Genomic DNA, 22,687 nt, shown 5'->3' on the forward strand with positions numbered 1-22,687 from the left:
AAAGTCATATATAAAAGAATGTCAACAAAAACAGAAAATTATGCGCATAATAATACACCCCGATCAAAAACTTTCTTGATGTTCTTCGAGGATTTCTCATGATGATGATGATATTCCAGATTCTGGAACAAAATAGGATTTTCACACACACACACACATTGAATCCCCCCCCCCCCCATCTATACTAATTTCATTCTTTAACATTTTAGATAAAAATTAATGAAGTGTCACAATGGAAGTATAAATACTGAATAGGGAATTCAAACGTAGATATAAAAATCTTGCAAAATTACAAGAATTTAAAATTAAGCAATTATTTTCCCCTTTTCTTCTTCATCACAGTAAAACAGATTTACATAAATTAATAAACTGCTTTTTTTTCGATAAAATTTTTAAATGAATTATCTCACAAATTATAGAATTTGTGTGTAACGCTAATTAGAAAACATTTGTTTTATTCGCAGGAAAGATTATTTCGTGCTAATGAGGAGGAAACACTTGAGGCTTTTGGAGGAAATAAAAGGATGTAAATACAGATGGAATTATTATTAAGGTTTTCGATTAATTTTGGGGAAAATATGTTTTTTTTTTCTTTTATATTGTCGCCGATCAAAAACATATCCTTAAGGGAAATTCGTGTCTCTTTTCATTGCGTATACTGTGACCCCATTTGGATAAAAATTCAGAGATATCCATGTTTGAAATAATTGATTTTTGCTGATTTTGCCTCTATTCCAGTGTTTCTCAACCTTTTTTTTGGCCATGCCCCACCATCTTGGGGAGATTCTCTATGTACTGTTCTGAAACCTCAAATTATCCTGTGTGTTCCTTCCTCCCTATACCCTCAGAACTCATGTGAAGAAAGCCCAAAAACTGGAAGGCCCTGTAACTGGAAGCCCAAAGCCCTATGACTTGGTCTAAAGCATGAGTTTTAAACCTTTAAGACAGTGCGGACCGAAAAAAAAAAAAAAAATTCCATGAAGCCCAAGTCACATTGTAGTATATTGATTCTCGCAGTAGCTTCTTAACGGGTAACCCAACGAGCTTCGAGGCAAATAGGGAAGCCCTATAAGAGAATTTTACGTATTATGAGATTATTTTTTCATTGACTATGAAGAATATGAAGCATTTTCATTGGTACTTAAGTTATTTCCTCATTAAATATGACATTTCATTAATTTGTGAATTATTTTTTTCAAACGATACGAATTTTTTTAATTCCGAAAAAATTTTAATTGCTCCCTTAAAATATCAAATAGCCCCCCCTCCCTTAAAAATCATGTTGTCCCACGTTAAGAATCCAGGCTCTATTTGAAGTCCTCAAATTTAATTTCCCCAGGCAGAAATAGCCGAAAATCAAGAATTTCAAGCAGCGATATTTCGCGGAGAATATTTATTAAAATTTCATAGGATGAATTTCTTTGAGTACATCGGGACAAAACCCCCAAATTATTTTGATTGAAAGCAGTATGAAAATTTCCAACTGAAATAAATCCAACAGAAAAGGCGCAGTGATTTAAAACGTATTTCAGGTTTAAAAAAAAATTAGCATGACAAAAATGAGAGATAAATAATTAGTCATATTCGTTACAACACAATTTATAAATTAAACAAATTAAACTCATCACCAGTTCTAGTAAAAACTAATAATTTGAACTAAGCTTCGTTGAAAAAAATCCCCAGAAAACGGCACATTTTTATAAAGGAAAAAGTCAGAAATTACAAAATAACGGGAAATACGATGATATCCCGTGTAAAGTTCATTTCAACGAGAAGCAAGTTAGTGTTGAGAGCATGTAATAAACATTTTTTTCAACATTAGGCCCCTAGAACAAACATTTTCTCTAGGAGTTCAAGTATAGGGCAGTTCAAGTATTACGTCAGCAAATTTTTTGTCATTTTCGAGCCCCTCCCCCAACCCTTGTCAGTAAAATTTCGTCATCAGCTCTGACCTTCTGAATTCTAACGCATATTGGTGGGATCAGAGACGTACACGGGGGAGGGCCATAGGGGGCCTCGTGCCCCTCCTCACCCGACGATCAAAAATATATTTTTTAAATTCAAATTTCGGAAGAAAATACCTTTATATGTTATTATAATCAATTTCTGTTAATTTCAATGCTATTTGAAGGCTATGAACTCAAAATTTATCTTTAATAAATTCATTGCGACCCACCCTCTAAGTCATATAATGATAAATCGTATAAAAACCCTTGGCTTGCTGACCAAATATGGCCCTGGGGGGTTATCTGATGCGGCCTGCCCTCCTCAAACGTAATTTTGTAAAAATGAACTAAGCAGAACATTTACAGATCGCTTAAGCTGCCCATGGCACATTTTCACTTTTCTCCTCCCCTCCCTTGGCATCAAAAGTCAGCTAATCCGAACCCCCTCCCCCCATCGTAATACTTGAATGACCCTTATTAACACTCAGGTTGAAGAAAATCATTAATTCCTGGAAAGGATTAAATGCAGACGCCTTCACTGGTTGAGACATGATCTCCGATGGACATGACGGATTGCTGCGAGACGTGACGGAAGACAGGATTGAAGGAAAAAGGTTAAGGTTCGGAGTCACCTGGATCTCAACGGTACTGAATCACGCAGAATGTACCAGCCAGCTATAACCAGGGTGAACCAGACTTAGGATTGATGTACCATTGATGATGATCTCCCAATTAAAGGATCATACAGAGAAATAAAAGGAGAAAAATTAGGAAAATTAATCCAAATTTTATAATTCGGCAGGTCAAAGGTTAATGTTACGAGTCTTGAAAGTGCCATAAAAACGGAAGCAAAAGAGAAGAAAAATGTGTGGTTATATCCGGAGCTCGTGAGGCCCTGATACGGAAATATAAGTTACAAGTGCTGCCATCTCTGAGAATGGGGGGGGAAATGTTTAAATTTTTTCTTTCTTTCTCTTTCTATGCCCCGTGGGTCTGTTGATCTTTATGGAGAGACCTTTTCAAATTGGGAATGACAGTTATTATTTATGCCTTTAAATTTTTTTCTCCACTGCGTCCCACACGCTATTATGCTTCTTCCGACCAATATGGCAAACGAACTCTTTTAACAACTGTTTTTATGACCTATTCTCCCCTACTAAAAATATTACCTCCCATCCTATATTTACCTACCCAATTAGCATAAGATAGAAATTTAATGAATCAGCATAATACAATAGTGGGGCTACGCATTTCGAAATATATCTGCTACCTTTTCAAATTTAAGTAGGGCACAATCCTAAAAATTAAATATTTTTTGAAATTTATTTTTTTAAAACTAAATCCTCACGACGGAAGCGTTTTTTTTATAGACTCACGAAGGGAAAAAAAACCTAATTATGCCACTTCTTTTTTAATGAGTGAGGGTCCATAGACTGACACAACTTTAGATACTTAGAACACTCTATTTCGAAATGTGACGTGTTTTAAGCTGCACTAATTAAAAAAATAAAGTAATATAACTCACAGAGAAGATTAAAAAAAAATGGCTGCCTACTTTATTTTACTTTCTTCTAATTATTTACGGCAGCGAATTAGACTAAAAAAATATATATAATCCCATCCTAAAAGGTTTCCGTTTTACAGTGTGTGAGAGCAAATTGCGGTATCTGCTACAGTTGAGGCTGTTGAAAAAAAAATTGCCAGGGCTACTTCCATTCAAGTTTCTCATTAGGACAGGATACTTAATTTACTAGACACAAGCGGAAAATAAATTACTAAACTCCAAACTGGAAATTCCTCACTTTACTTGTATTACCATCGCCCTTTTGTGTAACAGTAATAACCCATATGTGTGTGTGTGTGCAACGCATCACGCAAAATATCTTACTATTGTTAGGGGATGCTTCCGAAACTCTCTGGCTATGAGCCAAGACTATTAGCTTATGGCAGCCTAATTTGACTCCAGTTATGTAACAAACAAGACAGTCAAGGGAAGCATGCTTGTTTATTCTCTTTGAATCGTGTTACAGTACTTCATGATGGATACGGTATGACTTGATGGATGGATATACAACCCCAGCTGTTGGCCAAGCCCTTTTAAACCCAATGACTTCCCAGTAAGGGAGTCTGTACCACGTGTACGTACGTAGTTAATGACGGTGTTTAGGAGATTCAGGACCTCCCAACTCCTAGAACGAAGAGGTCCATGTTAACGTAATCTAACAATAGTTTTGACTCACTGCATAGCTGGCCATGGATGACCAACATCACAGCTGCATGCTTGAGGGAAGGCAGAAAGGTGGTAATGTCAATGGATGGGTTCTTCTATATGGAAGAGTAAATAATCCTTTGCGTGTGTAATTACGAAAGAAGAACGTAAAAAAATACACCGAAAAATATTCCTAATGCATCGCTACACACTACGTCATCAGAGGAAAAAAAAATACGACCGCACTAACACGCTGACCGGAAATCCCACTAAGGTTGGCTACCAAATTTCAAGTCCCGGTTGCTCAGTGGAAAGAATACGTCTGCTCAAGTGAGAAGTCGTAGTTCAGGTTCATTCTGCATTCTGACATGGTGTCTAACTTGAGCAGGCGTATTCTTTCCGCTGAGTAACCGGGACTTCAGATTTGATAACCAACCCAAGTGTGATCCCCGGTCAGCGTGATAGTGTTGGGCATTATGTCTATTGTGACCTTTGTAATTGCATTTTTCTCTGAAGACGGCACCCATAGCGTGTCGAAATGCATTAGAAATTTCGTATTTTTCGATATATTTGCTTTTTTGTTGTTACCCAACGAACTCCGGTAATTACGGCAGATTAGGCGAAGTTATTCGTGTTTGTGTTTTTATGTAATATAATGTTAAATATACACTTCATTCATTGTTTAAACGCGTTTTTTCTCAAAAAACATAAAAAATTGAGTTATCTAGTTGTAGTATCGACAATACGAGTTGTTATAGAGGATAAGACAAAAGATTGCCCTACAAATGACAATAACTTCATCATAAAAATTGATATATTAACGAAAACGCATTTTATAAAGAAGTTCAACCCTCATATGCATCATATATCTGAAAATCTAGAATTATTTCATTAAAGTGGCATCAAAAGAAAATTATTATAATTATTTTCTTGGATTCTAGTAGTTAGAAACAGTAGTAGATTATAAATTAAAAACATTTGTATAATATGTAAATGTAAATTTAAAATAAATATTTACGCATCGAAGGGTTGATGATTAATTTCACATGCTTTATTATGTCTTCCTTTGATGCCATTTGAAAGCACTGATACTTTGAAGCATAGCTTTAGCCACCAATTGCAGGGCATCCTTAACCCTTTAGGCGGCATTAACGTGACACCTCAAGTCCTTAAAAGCCTTTTATTTCAGCTTTCACAAGCCCAGATATTTTGTAAAATTGATTACTCAATGAACAATTTTCCCTATACCCCTTACTTTCTACCTTCCGAAAAACGGAAGAAAGCGTACTTCATTAAAAAAAGATACGGCATTTTGGAGAGGGTATGTCGCTTAAAGGGTTAATTTTGAGATTTTGCATTGTTTTAGCGTAGGAGGGAAAAATACATGGTCTCTAGAATTCTCTCCGTAAAAAGAAGTCATCGGGAAATCTGCGTCGGCACTTACAGAACATATTGTCACCAAGACCAAAACTCAATGATTGGGAATGTGGTCAGAATAACAATCATTTCTACTAAAGTCCAGATCTTTTTTGCAACGTATGTTTATGAGAGAACCGAATATTGATTTTCATGTAAAAAGTTATTGTCATTTGTTCATCGCGGTAATTATTATGACTCACCCTGCATGCATTGTTCCAGTTTGAATCGTAGAAATTAAGAATTAATACAGAAACCAAGGATATTAAATTGGATTTAAAAATGATACATGAAATAATTGGGACCGCGGATGAGAATTTCCTCGAACATAACATAATCTTTAAAAAAAAAAAAAGAAATGGTATTTTTCCCCCCATCAATACCTATTTCGAATCTTTCACTGGCACAATTAAATACCCTCAGGTAAAGCCCTATTCCACCATGATTTCGCTCCAAATAGTGTTTTAAATAGCGATTCTGGCGTTAGGAGAAAGAGGATGAGGGACGAAAAGGAAAAATCTTCTCTCAATACATGGCAGTGAAATTACATTTTGAGAGAATTTTTTTTATATATTTTTTTTTGGGGGATATAATAAAAGAAAATTGTTCTCTCCACATTTCGAATTCGATGCACATAATACTTGGAATTTTTCCTCTTCCAAGAACTGATCTGCATTTAAATGACAGAAGCTATTAGCTAAATTTCAGCGCATACTCATTGAGATGTCAAAAGAAGTTTTCCACGAGAGTGGTTGTGTTTGGGATGTGATCTCATTAAACCTTCCAGAAACTTCCAAAAGAAATGGATCACTAATTTACATTGCTGGAGGCTGGCAATGCTTTTTAAGAATGATTCTTTCAATTTTTTTTTCCTACCCTCTTTAGTCCTCCTTATATCCTCTGTTCCTTTCTCATTTTTCATGGAATGTTTCCCAAATGGGGAAATTCGAATCGACAGATATATGCTTGGTATAGTTTAATGACGAATAAAATGCTTTCTAAAGGGAAAAAAAAAACTTCAGCCGATTGTTGAGGGTATAGGTAAGATTCCTAGAGAAATTTAAGAACTGAGATCGGAAAAGAGAAATTTATTTTTAGTCATGATCACGTGATTTATCTCTACCAATTTAGGCTTTTTGTTAAATAACGATGATCATTGTCTGTGATGCTCTCTTCATTTTATCTATTTTTCGTATTCAGAGTTCATTCAGAACGCAAACAGAAAACAGCAATCATGCAAATGTATGCGGCATTTTTGCTCTTATGTAAATGAAACTTTTATGAAATATAAAAACTGTTTTTTGGATTCAAAGGATGGATTCTGGTTATGAACAATGAACAAGAATAGCAATAAACAACAATTTCTTTTTTCGCAATGTTTTCATGACACACATAAATAATGTTTTTTTAAAGAAATATTCTACTTATAATGTGCCGACGTTTTCTAAAGCTCTCACGGCTCTTTGACGGAGGATTGTGGTACCGTTGCAAGTACGGTATTATACCGCATTAACACGAAAAACGAAAAATCTAGCAGTTGCTCGTATTAGACCGAGAATTTCATCAAGTCACTCGATTTTGTTCTAGAGACATCGTAAAAAACGAATTAGAACTTTAATTAGACTCATAATTTATTGTGCCTTCAATTGTAATAAAATTCGAGGGAATATCATGCTGATTTCGGTTTGGCATATGTCACAGTAGCTATTCGGGTACTCTTGGTACAAATTATATAGGTATAATTTGAGTATTCTCCGACAGTGCTCGCAACTCCGAAAGGGAAGATTCCTTTTGTTGTTGAAGATTCCTGAATTTTAGACTCATGAAAGGTATGTACGTAAAATGCAAATAAGAATGAAAATCCCAATAATACCACTCTACACGTAGTTTTGAGGTTTGAATGAATATGTTAGGGGGAAAAATACAGAATATACAGTAACATGAAAACGTGTCTATAGCTGTTTTCAATATCTTACACACATAGACAAAATTGTGTTGCACGTGTTTATAAACTATGTTCACACAACGAATCGGGTGTTCTGGGATTTCTCATAGACCAAAATTACAGTTCTATGGCATCTTATCTCGGATGCCATAGTGATCTGTAGATTAAATGTAGGTGTAGACGCGTGACGAAGTCAATAGACTGTCTTGCAATTCTTTCGTGACTTTACAGACAAAAGCTCTATTTTGTCTATGAATTTTAACTTAGTTTACTCAGATTGATAGTCTATTGAAAAATGACCGATTACCTGAATGAGTGCCTACCTTTTCATCATTTTGCATGATGAGAATGACTGCCTAGCTCTCTAAAATATAGGCTGAAATCCAAAGTTAATGCACAAAATGGAATTTTAATGACACTCTAGTACTCCTTTGGCAGATATTAATTCTACCTTTGATTATATGGTGTCCTATAGACTATGACGGTGTTCGAAAGTAATGAAGGTCTTCCGAACGATGACATGAAGTAGCAGATCGTGTACTCACCTCGCTATTATGGATGAAATTCTTTACACAGCCTTCGAAACCCTCTCTGGTGTGTTGGTACTGCCACCTGTAGTCAGTGAGATACTGGTGATGAACACCACCGAGCTGTAAAGGGGTGTTTACGTTCAGGAACTCGTTGAATGGTGGAATGTTACTTTTCGTTTCACACCTGCTTCGGTTGATCTTGGGCGGATCTGAATCCTCCAGCATCGCTTTCTGACAGTTATCGACAACCAACCTGACTCTCTAGATTTTTGGGGAAATAATAAAAGGTCAAACCACATCAGTTCAAAGACGCAATTAAAAAAAAGCAATTAAGCATATTGTACTTGTGGTTTATTGCTCATTTGTACAATGACCTAACATACCGTATGGCCAACGAGAGAAAAATTTTCATAGCCAATAAAAGGGTATTACCTCCCTGTCCCAGAAAACATCCAACTGATGCCACTCGCCGTCACTGAGGGATTCGTCCACGTAGACTACGATTTCTGCAGTCCCCGATCCAAAATCGATCAGGAGCCTCGGCCTACCACTCTGGAGTTCCAGGGAGATGAAGTCCTGAACTGCTATCTCCCCGATGTCCGGGTTCGAGATTGGCCCGTTGTATAACAGAAGCCCGTCTGGTTTGCGAGTCATGAATTCCAAGCTTAAGTGAGAGTTCTCACATTGCTGCAGAGATGGGAACCAAGCCCAGCCACGTCCGTTGAAGCTCCTGGTGGTCAGTTGGCACTGTGGACCTTCGAAACCCTCTGGGCATTTGCAGCTGCAATTAAGAACGAAAGTATGAAATGGACGAGAAGGTTTCTTATGACTTGATAATTTTTGAACTGTCAAAGAAGTAAAAAGGGCGTAAAAAATTTTGCCATTTAACGATTCTGTGATTACCTGACACCTCCATAAGATTCAAAGCATCTTCCACCATTATGGCAAGGTGATGGTTTCTTGCGGCAAGTCTCAATTTCGGAAAAGTCTCTGGCACCGCACACGCATTTGGGTTGCACCCAAGTGTTGACACCAACGAAAGACGTGCGATTGGCGTTGACAACTATCGGCTGCCTGTCTACCATCAGTACATTCGTGCACGATGTCTCACAGTTGAGGTTTTCGAACAGACACTCATCTATACCAACCATGGTGATGTTGATACCGACCTCTTGCTCGATCTATGACATATTACATAATTACATGGTTAAAAACAAACTATAAATGTGCGAATAATATAAAAATTTTCCTAATTTCTCAATTCTACATTGGTTTAGCGTACAGAGCCACAAAAAACGACAACTTCACAAAGATTCTACTATTAATGAGCTGTTTGTTTTTTGTAGTTGAAGAATAACAAATCAACCATAAAAAGGTGTGTGGGTTGCATTAAAATACTTATCATGGCTAGACCTTTTTTTTGATAAATTACGAAAAAGTGACGACATAACACATAAAATGTAACACAAACACTGCATAATAAATGTTTGTGACAATTTGCGTTACATAAAACTACTATATTCCAACATGAGCATACTTTCACCCGTGTAGATATAGCCCGAGCTAAAAAGGGATCTCATATTGAATGTGGCAGTTTTATTTCACGTAAATTGTCAGAAACATTAATTATACAAGATTTGAGTTCAATTTTATGTACGTCGAGTTTTTCATTTTACAGCGCCACCTGTGGGTGAAATTTGTACTTTTTAATTTTTTTTTATAAAAAAGAAAATAATCTAGGCTATAATAAGTATTTTAGTGCAAACCCGGGCTGGACCAAAAATCTCCAAAAATTTGTATGCCCTGTCGGGATGTTATAATTCTCAAAATAAAATTATTGTTGATGTTAAATCAATGTGCGGATGTGCGGAATGAAAATGAACAAGATGTGGCATGAAAAACTATAATTTCTTTTATTCTGCATATCGGTGCAAACTTTATTCTGGTTACTACGTTTTTACAGTGATTACGAAACGTAATTCAGCGGCAAACATAAAAACGTATTGAGGGGTATATTTTGGCGCTTAAAATTTATAACTGTGTACAGCATATAAAAACAAAAAAATATAACATAACACATTTTTTTCATTTTCATGCTGCATACCGCGGTTCAAAGTTAAGAAAAACTTTACTTGAAAAAGTTGGCTTTAAAACTTTACTTTAAGTTATAAAGACAAAGGAAGCATTTCTGCAAAATTTTGCGCATGCGTGTAGTAACACTTGCATTATCGTTATGAAAAAATGCAAGTGTGAGGCTGTGGTAAAAAAAAAAAATACATGGCCGGGGTTAAAATTTTTATATGCCTCGGGGCATGTCGGACAACATATTTGTCCAGCCTTGATGCAAACAGCACCTTTTTCGCTAATTGGTAGATTTGTTATCGATTTTTAAAATGTGTCCAGGTTATCTCGTCGACCCGATATATTAGATACAATATATTGCAGTGCAAAGATATTATGAGAGGTATGTGAACTCACGAGTTCTCTGTTCAGAGCGACGATGCCATTCAGCATGCTAGCCTTGAAATAGGGCGAGTGGGCAGCGAATCGCACGTCGGTGATGGGTGGCCTTTCTTGCTTTAGGATGACGCTGAAGATGTCAACGTTGTCTCTCCTGGTTGTGGTTAGGGTGGCGATCATGTCTCGGAACTTCTGGTACTTGCTCTTGACCTGCCTGTTTTCTGTCCAGTTCCAAACGCGGACAAAATCTTCGGCACTGATACCTGGAAAGATAATTGGGAGAGAGAGAAGGAATTTTTATAAACTCAAATGGACCTCCAATATTTCCAAGCAAGTGTTTTAAACCAAAATTTCCACAATCTATTAACATGGTGCTAAATCATGACGAGATATTTCATTTGGCGAGTAAATAACAGAAAACGGACTTCACTCGTCTATGTTATTAAATAGCGTGCCAGTGTTTGACAGTCTTTTTTTTCCACTTGGCTAAAATTTTTTGATGTCTAATTCATTGAACTGCTACAATTAGTAAATAGCAACCAGGATCCCCGGGAGGAACATATGTGTATAATCTTTGGAATCATAAATGATTGTATAATCATTTTTCGTTAGGGTATTAAAAATTGTTTAAGGGTAGTACAAAGTTTAGGGTAGTATGAATTGCTTGTCATCACCGACAACACGTGGATTGACCAAGTACAATAACAGTAAGTAGAAATTCTGAACCTAAATTACAAATTATACATCATTCAACAAATCATGTACCTATATCGCAAAAAAAAAATCGAAGAAATTGGAAAATTTGAATACCATTACATAGCGAAAAATTTATTCGCGCACGAAAAGGGAATTTTCCCCGATACAAGAGAAATAATTGTTTAAATCAGTGTCGATAGAGAGCGCTGCACGAAGCAAATCACTGGAAACATGCAAATCAGAGTCCTAAAAATGCAGTATGTACGATTACCAAAATTTAAGCTCACATTTCTGAAATTTATTGTTATTGATAAGGTTTCCACTGCGATGTTGATTGGTGCGATGAAGGGCTCGGATTTTTATGACTTAATAAAGATGAAACGTCGTTGCTGATCGTCAGGTTTTTTAACCAATTAGCAACGATGTTTTAGGTAATAAGAATTCGATCACTGGTGGATAAAGCAATATTGCTGAAGTTTTACCTTAGTCACACGAATCATCGGCTGAAGTTTCACGGACACAGAAGAGATTGGAGAAAGGTTCAGGTTCAGAATAGTGTGAACTAATTTTTTTTCCGTATAAAAACACACACACACACACACACACGATTCTTTTAATTTTTATGAATGTTTGAACTATTTACGACTATATGGGGGGGACAACCTGTATATGCCTTAAAATGTTTTACACAATATACAGTGTGTCCCGTAAAGCCGGGTTTTCCTAGGAGTAGAATTTCTGCGCTGTGTGCAGCGTGAAAACGCTGATTGGTTAAAAACTTGAAATTCCAGTTCTTTTGACCAATCAGAGTTTTCACGCTGCATGCGCTGTAGAAACCTGCTTCTAGGAAAACTCGGCTTAAGGCCTAATTCGGCCTGTATCTCATCGAGCGTTCGTCGTACGGATATGGTTCCAGTTCAAAAAATGCTCAAAATGTGTTCAGAAATCTCCCTGTATCAGTTTTTGAGAGTAAAGAAATACAGTGTGTCACAAAATAAAAAAAAAATTGAATTTTTATATGCTCCTCCTGCCCTCTAACTTCAAATTAAAAAGTTGTTGCTCCCATTTATATATATCTGTTAAGAGGCGGACAAAATTTTTTTTACCATTTTAAGTGCAATGTTCACTGAGGTATTTGAATTTAAAATTAGAAAAAAATTGGGAAAGACTAGCATAAGCTAACGGACAACGCTCCTTTCCCTTATTTATGCTGTTCATCCTCCAAGTTTTCCCCGATTTTTGAATTCAAATATCGCTGCAAATATTGCGCTTTGAAACGTGGAATTTTTTTTGTTGGCCTAAGAAGAGCTAGCGCAACAACATTCTAACTGGAAGTTAGAGGACTGGGGTATAGTATAAAAATTAAAAATTTTCATTTTGTGACACACACTGTATTTTCACTCTCAAAACTGATACAGGGAGCATTTTTTTTAAAAACTGGAACCATACCTCTACGATGAACGCTTGATGAGATACAGGCCGAATTAGGATTTACAGGATACCCTGTATAATACAATAGATATTCGTGTGTATTGTGTTGGAGCAACGAAGGAAAGAGCCAAAAACTATACAATGGGCTGTCAGGCACGAATTTACTCAGTGAGCTTACCAAAGTGGGGGAGCCAAACATGATAGTAATGCTACCATCCTCTAGGGAGTCGAGACACATTTAGCCATTACAAAGCCACGCCTTTGCTCACCGATAGTGACTAATTTAACGAACTGAATTCAAAAGAATTAGAAGTATACATAATACGCGCGCGTGTGTGTATGAGATGGAGGTGATGATGAGAGTCGGTGGAAATGTTATTTCCAAGTGACAAAAGCAAGAGGCTAATGGAACGGAGCTCCATCTTCCCAAACCGTGTCCTCCTTCTGCGAGTCCATTAATTCCTAGTTTCTCGGCAACGCAGATTGATCAATTATCTCTACCTCCCCATACCCACTCTCTCTTGATTGCGGATGGATTAATGACACTGGGGTCCGAAGATCATTATGAGTACTTTGTGTCACTGTCGTCATCAAATTTGAGTGGAAAAGAGGCGGCGGGGGGGTCACAGGTTTCAAGTTGGGGGGGGGGATGAGGGCTCGTTATGAATTAGTTCTGCACGAGCCAAAAGTTTATACAGGAAATGACAAAGGGTACAGGACAGAGTTCGAATCTCGCGTCGTCAAATAGCGATTAGCTTCTGATAGGCCTTTTTAACCAGTAGTTATCTCCGAGATGGATTATTTATGGCAGTACTCCAGATATCGATGGGGTGGTTGGTTTTAAAAAATGAAGAAGGATATTTTCGAAAGACTGAAATATATCTATCGTAAAGTTTTGTCTATTTCATTGATCGTGGCACATGTCTCGTACGCATGTCAAGTACGGAAGTGATTTGGAATATCCGTATGAAGATCGTATCAATCCCCTTGACGCAGAACAGTGATTTGTGAAAATTAATAGTAGGTTAATATACACAGGCTGCATAGGGAAGTACCAGTATATCCTGGAATGGCTCGTGAACCGTTGATACATCATTCAAGGGGGTTCTATAGTTATTAAAAAAAATTAACTCTATATATGAACACCCTGTCCTAAAAATCACAATTATAAAGTTGTTTCCCTGTATTTCCTGAGGCAAACAAAAAAAAAAATTTCTGTGTTTTTTAAGTGAAGCATTTGCGAAGATAATGGAATTCGAAAAAACGCTGAAAATGAGGGAAAGAACAACGAATAAAGCGAAAATGATCTTCGTTACTTTTCGCGGTTCTTTTCTTCATTTTTTCAGTGGTTTCGAATTCAAATATCTTAGCAAAGCTGCACCTAAAAACATGGAATTTTTTGTTTGGCTCAGGATTGACGGGGCAATAACGTTTTCACTGGGTTTTTTAGAACAGGTTGACCGAATAGAGAAAATAACTTCCTTTTATTCTGGTAACTACAGAAATGGAGGAGTTATAACAGGAGAGATCTGAGCTATAAAAACCACATAAGTCCCCAGAGCTCTCAACCATAAGGCCGGTCGTCTACTGGAAACGACAACACACGGCGAGCAACACGAGCGACAACAGCCGACATTAAGTCAGGCGACTAAAGTCGTTTGACGACGTCCTCTGAAAGCGACTTTTACACGCTACTGAATTCACGACGGCACTTCGTGCAGACGAGGGTGTTCGTTGGTAATGTTTATTTATAACATATATTTAAACATACATAACGTACATTAACATACATATTTATTGCATATTATGTTCCATTTTTTTCCACATGCAAAGGTTTTCAAATCAATTTCTATTTAAATACCCACCACTATATCTTCCAAAAGCAAAAATGGAACAACCCCTTGAAAGAATTTTTTAAAACGCTGAAACTGAAACCTTCTATACTATTATTTTTAAGTCTGCGGTGGGCCGAATAGAACCTCCATGTGGGCCGTAGTTTGCCCATCAATAATCTAGAACATATATAGAGTTCGGTCTCATAAAATGCCCCTGAAAGTTCTTTTTATGTAAAAGATGGTCATTACCTGAAATACGGATCGAACCAGAATTGTAGATGGCTTCTTCGGGGATTTCCTTTACGGTGACCGAGACGTTCGCTTGGACTTCCTGCGTATGGACGCGGTCGTGCACGCTGAACTTCAGGAAGTATTTGCCTCCGCTCGTCACGTTCTTCATGACTATGAGGCCCGTGTCCTTGTCGACTTCGAAGTTCGGGTGAGCGACGTTGTTTTCCCAGTAGAACGATTTATCGGAAAGGTCCCAGTCATCGAGGTCCTCAACGTGCACTCGTCCGATCGGAGTCGGGGGTGATTCCCCTGTTCAAAATAGAGAAAAGATAATCAAAACAATTCAATGAAAGTTAGTAATTCAATGAAATCCATCTCGATTCCATAAAAATTAAATATTGGATCTATATTGATATTTGAATTACAAACTAGCTCGGTTGTAATACAGTCAAACCTCGTTCAGGGGGTCATTCTTGGGAGAGAAAAATATGACCCCGTAAGCGGAGTGATCCGATAAACGGAGTAAACCTATTTCCGACTGACTTCTGGCTACGCTATTTTCTCTTTCTCATTAATGCATTGACGCACACAAAACCAACTTTTCGTTGTTCAAATGAGTTCAGTCTTGGAAATTATTAGTTTAGTACAGGGCGGTTATAAATAAACTGAAACTACTCAGACGTATGCAGTGGCCATTCTTATGGAGGTATTTTGACGAAACTTGGCATATAGGATATATGGACCATGGGGAAAAAAAAAAGATATTCAGGAATTTTTTTTTAAATGTTTGCCCACCAGGTGTAAAAGTGGCACTTTTCATCGCATTTATATTTTCCCCATGATCCAAATAACTTGTTCTCAAAGTTTCAATGAAATACGTCCACCACAACAGGCACTACATAGGTAGGAGTGGTAGCAATACAATTCAACTGACACTAAACATTAGAAGGGCCTTGTCTCGCAGGGTTTCCGCCCCCCGGGATAAAGGCCTATTATATGAGTGGGGGGGGGGGGAAGGGTACAGGCTATTTTGAACAGCAAGGAAACCATAAATAATTGAGCGTTAAGCTTATCGTGCACATTGTATGGAGAGTTCCCGATTTCTGCCAACTTATAATTTGCGAAGTCCCCCCCCCCCCCACAAAAGTGACCCCCTTAAGCAGAGGAGGATCAGGAGTTCAATAACATAAGAACGTCATAGAGGAAAAATCGGGATTTTTGAAAAAAGTGACCCCATAAGCGGAGTGATGCATTATCCGGGTGACACGCTAACAAGATTTGACTGTATACCGTAAGCATAAAGCGTGAAAAACAATACTCTTGTGGCTAGGTAACATTACAAATACTACTACTCACTATGTACAGTATGTTGATATCCATTAAATATTGAAATTACATTGTCTCATGACATTTCGCGTGTTCCTTTCTCTCTCTCTCTCTTTGAAAATCCTAATTGTTTCTCTCTGAAGCTGTTATTATTCATTACCTTATTTCAACTCGGCATTCGCTTTAGGACATACAACGGGCTTTCACGTAATTCTGATTGATCGATGGATGAGAGATCAATCCATAACACGCGCATAATCGAATAACCGATTCACAACATGAAGTCAATCAATTCCGAGCTGTTATCATTATTTAATCCATGATCATTATTCTTGTTCCTTTGACGTTCCCTTCCCGTCATTAATCAACGCATCTTAATTGAAAATGTCAATGGCATCTCAAAGGAAAGTCCAGTACATCTCATATGTGGACGAAGAATTTTCTATTCATTGCTTAAATTGCAACGGTCTTCTGAAAAGCTTCATTAGAGCTCCTACCTACGATAGATCTCGAGATGCCACCTTTATAAATCGCAATACATGATTTCCTTATCGCAATATTTACCAAGTATAGGAAATTCGTGAGATATTACAGGACAATAGATTCTCTTGCAACCAATTCTTACGAACAATTAGCATATTTCAATTCATCAAAAGAGCACATTAAAACATCTCTCTTTCCGATATTGAGAGAATAGGGTCTAATTTTATACTCCTATACAACCTATTCAGCGAATCTTGTTGGTTCAATTACAAAGATATAATGCGTCCATATATCATACAACTGCTTGATAATCCTATCTCATCATATCATCTTATTGAAAAGCTTGATAGTAGAGGATTGAATTTCACCTTTGAAGTTGTATACGAAAATATTCTTGCTGCCTGGATGCATGCGATTGTCGTTGACGTCACCGATGATGACGGTGAGGGTGCTCGTGCCAGTCATGGATGGCGTGCCGCTGTCTTTTATAACAATTGGTACCAGGTACTCCTTCTGCTGTTCTCTATCGAACCTCTCACGAGAAGTTACTATAGCCATTCCATCACCGTTCGCGCCAGCTGAAATAGATACGAGAATATAAGTTTGCTGAACGCGATGACCATAAATTTTAGAAAAAAAAGAATTGTTTTAAAAACAAAATTTATATGTATATATATAATGTAATATAATGTAACATTATATATATATAATGTTAAAAACAGTACACTTGAAATACACTTGGTACACAGAAACGGCGCCTTGTAATCTTTAGAGTAGCGTTTGTGAAACGGAAGGTTTTGAATTGGGTTTCGTGGAAAGTACATGTAAAGAAGGACTAGACATTAGACATCTCCAAAACTTTACATGCCGATCAGACAAACAGGTACGTAACTTAGAATAAATAATAAATCTGGCAAAAAAAAGGACATAAGAATGAGGACAAATGACATAAGAATGCCAGCGTCGGGAAAAAAATATATGCCTGGTTTAAATATTTTCATAAGTCGAGCAATAGATTTGTTTAGCTCTGATAGGCACCACCACCACTACGATTACTTGACCGTACACATTACTTTGTGGAATTTCTAACAAGAATCGGTATATGCAGGAACGTGCTGTGTGTATGTGTATGCGTGACCATAACGTATTTATGTTGTCAGAGTTAGGCTCGTTCCGTATTATATCGGTGTCTTTATTTAGTAACGTGTTATAACGTGCCCATTTGCTATCATGTATTTTGAAGTGAAAATGACAAGTGCTTGAATTTTCATGTTGTGAGGTTATTGTGTTGGACATCTGCATGTTTTCTGAGGAGAGACTACGGAGAGAAGTTATATTAGTGCTACAGAACTTGGGTATTATGACAAGGGTTCTCTAAAACATGGGTATTATTCAGTTTATTCTCAAAACATGGAAGAGACTTTCTCTAGAAAGCGAATATCATTTCAAGGAATTCATAGAACATTGATATCATTTCAGAGATCTAATAGAACTTGGTGTTAGCTTCCAGGATTCCCTAGAACATGGATATCAGTTTAAGAATTTCCCAGAATATAAATAACATAGATATTACTTTTCAATGCCTTTCTATAGAAAATAGATATCAGAACATGGGAATTGCTTCGAACGTTTTCTAGAACGTAAACATTATTTTAATGGATAAAAAGATAGCGATACGCTGCTGCTCTGAGAGTCTTAGGTAATACGATATGAAATACAAGAGAAAGTATATCGCTTACTGGGATCGTGCTGGACATCAAAGAACTGTTTGATGATGTCCGGAGCGTTGGGATCCATCCTGAAAGTGAAAGGTGGACCGTTGCCCTTCGACCTGTCATCGTCGTCGGTAGCCAGAATCTCTTCGACCTTCTGAGGGGGCGAGTGTTCCATTATGACGGGTCTGTAGTCCCGAAGAAACCGCGGAGCGTTGTCGTTTATGTCGCTTACCACGACCGTTAACGTCGCCGTCGCAGTGCGGGGAGGAGTCCCTGAAAAAGACAAAATAATCGTAGCTTATCATTAAACATCATCCGGTGGATTTGCGAGAGGGATTTTGTGTACACTTGAACGGAAAGTAAAAAAAAAAGAAATCATATTCAATAGGTATGTACCGTCATCGATAGCCAGAATCTTGACTTGGTGCCTCGGCGTTTCCTCTCTATCTAACGTCCTCTGTATCCTGACTACGCCGTTTTGGTCTATCCTAAATTGTCTCTTCTTGTCAGAAGACCTGTCTATCGTATAACTGTAAAATAACATGAAAGAAATTAAAGAGATTCGGAAACCGGCCGAGAGTGTGGTTTCTATAAGTTCTCGTTGATCCGTAAAGCGGGGAGTAGTACCATCGAACAGTGATTACCTGACTCGTGACTTTCCTCCCTGATCGGCGTCGGTCGCCCTGAAAGTCGCAAGGCTCGTGCCGATGTCGGCGTCTTCCTTTACGATGACCTCTATGTTTGGCTTCTCGAATTCAGGCTTGTTGTCGTTGATGTCACGCAGACGGACTCGAACCTTTGCGTAATCTACGTGGTAAGGCTCCGAAGACTCACCGCCGTGGTCACTGACTTGGATGGTGATGTTGAAGCCGAATCTCTGCTGCAAGTCTTCGAAGTCCAAAGGCTGATATTGAATAAACAGTGTTGCGTATGAGAATTTTTTATTATCAAGTAATTAAATTTCATCAAGTATTCTGTTCGCAATTAAAAAAAAAAAACCTATCTGAACATAGAAAATGACAATCAACTTTTCTGAATTGACCGCGAAGTTCAGGATGCGGAAAAAAACCCCTTCAAAACAGTATGCGTGTATATCCAGCAAGGTGCTCACCGAAAAATTCCAAGTGAACTCGATGCTAATGCCCGATTTAGTGTCGAAAGTTTTTGATAGAAACTCAAATTAAACTATCTTTTTCTAAATAACTTATAGTTAGTTAACTAATTAAATAGTTTAACTAATAAGATAGATTTAACTGATAAGATAGTTTAACTAATTAGACTATCTATTTGAATATGCCATACCCTGCGTACGCCAGCTTCAAGCTTCCACCCGCCCTGTTGGAGTAGTGACGTCAACTGATGGGTTATTGGGACAGCTATCGGTCAGCTGTGCATCTACAATGCTATACAATGTGTGAGCAAAACATGTGAAGCATGTGGAGAAACAAACTTTCTAATTTATTTTAAGGCTTTTTATACAGGGGTTGCTTTCGTCTAGAACTCTTACAATCTTGATGCAAATACGTCGGTTTGTGGATAGCTATTTGGAAGCTATGTATAGCAGAGATGAAAAGTCTATGTCATTTCTATGCCCAACACCAGTTTCCCTATCTTTTAGGCATTTACGCTTACTTCCATTTAAATGGGGCCAAGAGGGGGGGGGGGGGGAGGGGGCACTTGCTGATAGGAATTGTTACTAAGGGCTGAAGATTTTAAACAGGAAATTTCTGATGAAGTTTTCAATGCCAAAAACATCAATGTTCTACAGAATATGGCCTCTAAAATTCAAGAATAAACATAAATCAATGTCGAAATAGATATTTACAGCAGGAAAAATTCAAAACAGGAATTTTTACAAAAAAAAGTTTGAAAATAGGCAAAAAAAAGGAAATTTTATAGAATTTTTTCTGAACACTTCCGGGCTCTAATAAGTATTAAATAAAATCATAAGTTTTAGCAATAACGTTTTAAGTAAATTAAAAAGTTAATGTACTACATACGTCTAATTTTACATTTCAATCGATAACAAATATCTTATAAAATGTAATAAAAAATTTATATAAAAATGTAAAGTTAATATAAAATTTATAAAAAAAAATAACTCATAAATTTTCTTGATATATTTTATTTCACGTACACATTCCAAGCATAAATTTTCCATTATTCATCATAAAAAAAAGACATCAAAGGTTTTAATTTCATTATAATTGTTCCCGTTCGGAATATATCTACAAACTTTTTAGTTTTTTTATTAAAGTTTTTCCGATAACATCTTTTTGAACTTGAAACAGACGGAAGAAGATAAAAGCGTAATATTTGTGAAGATAATAAGTAAAAAATATTTAAAAAAAAATTATTTTTGGAAGGGAAAAGAATCTAAGTAGAGAGATAATAATGATTATAACGAGGGACGAAGTGGAAAAATACAAAGAATTCGTGTCAGATATCGGTGCCTAAGATTATAAGGGGGGAAAAAAAAACCATTTAAATTCATATTTCGAAAAATTAAATTTTTTCCTCGGGAAAAGAATTCATTGGAATCCATATTTTCTCATAAACTCTGATATTTCAAAATAATCTCTCATAGAAGAAAAGAAAAATATGAACGTAAAGGATCATTTGCTACCTAATTTAAATAGTAAATCGCTCAGAAATGCATTTGGAATAATATTCCTATATAGAAATGGAAATGAAAAGAAATATACATATTTTATTTTTTTTTAAATGTATTTCGAAATTCCGATATTTCAACGATTTTGAAATTTTATTAAAAAAAAAATCAGAGTATGATCGAGAGATTTTTAATATGTCAGTAATGGTTTTCTCTCTTCGTGGAGATTATTATTTTTTCAGCGTTTTATTTTATTTCAAAATTTGTTTATTAAGGAGATAACGACGTGAAATGCATTAAACCGATTATATTCTCCTTCGTTTACATTAGTTTGAGGTTTTTTTTTTCCCGCTATTCAATGATGGCTGAATAAGGGATGAATGTATTAAAATGATAATCTTACGATTTCATTTCTTTTTCTCTTACGGAAATGTCTCGATATGTTTGTGGGATATTAAGATGCTTTTAAAGATTATTATTGCTTTCAATGAGGTGATTTTATTTCGGATGGTTCATTTTTATATGATGACAAAACGGTGATATGTTCAATAAGAGTCAATGGAAATGTGAATTTTTGATGAGTAAGATGGTTTATTTAGGACAGTAATTCCTAAACTGTGTGCTATTAGAGACACGAAGACAATTTCTACTAAAAAAACCCAAACTGGCACCTCGTCCATATTTCTCTTTCAAATTCAGACAGAAAGACTGATTTATCCTATTGAACTCAGTAATAAGGTTCTGATTTCCAATCAATGTGTCACAAAAGCAAATATAGCCAAAAGCAATGTACAGAAATAATCATAGGTGGCTACAGAGGAAGGGTGGCGATGAGGGGATATCGTCCCCCCCCCCCCTCAGTGAAAAAATTGTGTTATTGGCATAAGCGGGAGAGTGGAAGTGGACATCCACGTCCCGCTTCCACTTCACACACTCTCGGTGATCCGCTCCCTCCGTTCAAAGCATATGACCACTAATAGGAATACTGCTTTGGGAAAGCAGTTCCGTTTTCGATGGGTGGTGTGATACGGTCTGAAATTGAGTCAGTGAGTGAAGAGCATAGGATTAATGAGGAAAAAAATTCCAGTGATTCAGTATGTGGATTTCATTCATCAGTAATGCAAACTTGAGAAATAAGAAGGGGGGTAAAGGTTAATTAAAAAAAATTGATGATGCTTTTACTAGCATTTTAAAGCATATTTCTTTTTTTAAATTAAATAATGAATTAAGTTATTAATTAGTTAAAATATTAATTTTTAATTTTCATTGTAGACTCTCAGAAAAAAAAAAGCTTCAGGTAACACCGCAGCGGTCTATGGAACCCGAACCGTGAAACTGTGGCAGATTTGAACATACTGGCCATTTCTGTTTGATATAATATCTAAGAACTTAATCGAGGCTAAGTCTAGCATAATTTTCACGATGTTGTTATGATTGGGAATCTTCTTTTCACATGGCTTATCTTTTGATATACTGTAGCATGAGAAATAAGGAATAATCGAATACCTTTGCAATCTTGAGAGATCCGGTACCATCAGAATTGGTGACCATCGTGAATTTATCGGCACCGAAAGCGTTATCGATGACTTTATAACTGAACCTGTTGGTCTCAAGTAAATCCCCGTCGTTGACGGAAACGACGAGGATCGGAGTTTCGGGTATATTGTCACCTTCGGTTTCGTCCACTTCGACGTGCCATTCTTTCTTTGTGAACTCCGGTGGCATGTCGTTGATGTCTTTGATCTTTATCGTCGCTGTTCCGGTGCCTGCATCAAAGCAAAGATCAAAGCAATAAATGAATGAATCGTTAAATATTAATCAATGAAATTGATCCCGTTCGTTGATCACGTTGA

General features: G+C 36.8%; 1 protein-coding gene across 5 annotated transcripts in view; it reads right to left on the minus strand.

Annotated features, from left to right (window-relative positions):
- Window positions 1-22,687, minus strand: part of CadN (neural cadherin) — a 610,878-nt gene that overhangs the window by 16,089 nt on the left and 572,102 nt on the right. For all 5 annotated transcript variants that reach the window (XM_089240252.1, XM_089240174.1, XM_089240398.1 and 2 more), the window contains 10 exons: window positions 22,341-22,600; window positions 18,868-19,127; window positions 18,620-18,753; window positions 18,248-18,496; window positions 16,877-17,086; window positions 14,718-15,008; window positions 10,525-10,769; window positions 8,950-9,227; window positions 8,479-8,827; window positions 8,062-8,307 (listed from right to left, as the gene is read on the minus strand). In XM_089240252.1, coding sequence (XP_089096378.1) covers window positions 8,062-8,307; window positions 8,479-8,827; window positions 8,950-9,227; window positions 10,525-10,769; window positions 14,718-15,008; window positions 16,877-17,086; window positions 18,248-18,496; window positions 18,620-18,753; window positions 18,868-19,127; window positions 22,341-22,600 — 2,522 coding nt within the window. The remainder of the gene's footprint in view (window positions 1-8,061; window positions 8,308-8,478; window positions 8,828-8,949; window positions 9,228-10,524; window positions 10,770-14,717; window positions 15,009-16,876; window positions 17,087-18,247; window positions 18,497-18,619; window positions 18,754-18,867; window positions 19,128-22,340; window positions 22,601-22,687) is intronic.

The sequence above is a fragment of the Pholcus phalangioides genome, unplaced genomic scaffold (genome assembly GCF_987345545.1).
Source record: "Pholcus phalangioides strain wild (caught in Gottingen) unplaced genomic scaffold, Ppha-v1.0 ptg000001l_1, whole genome shotgun sequence".
NCBI lineage: Eukaryota > Metazoa > Arthropoda > Arachnida > Araneae > Pholcidae > Pholcus > Pholcus phalangioides.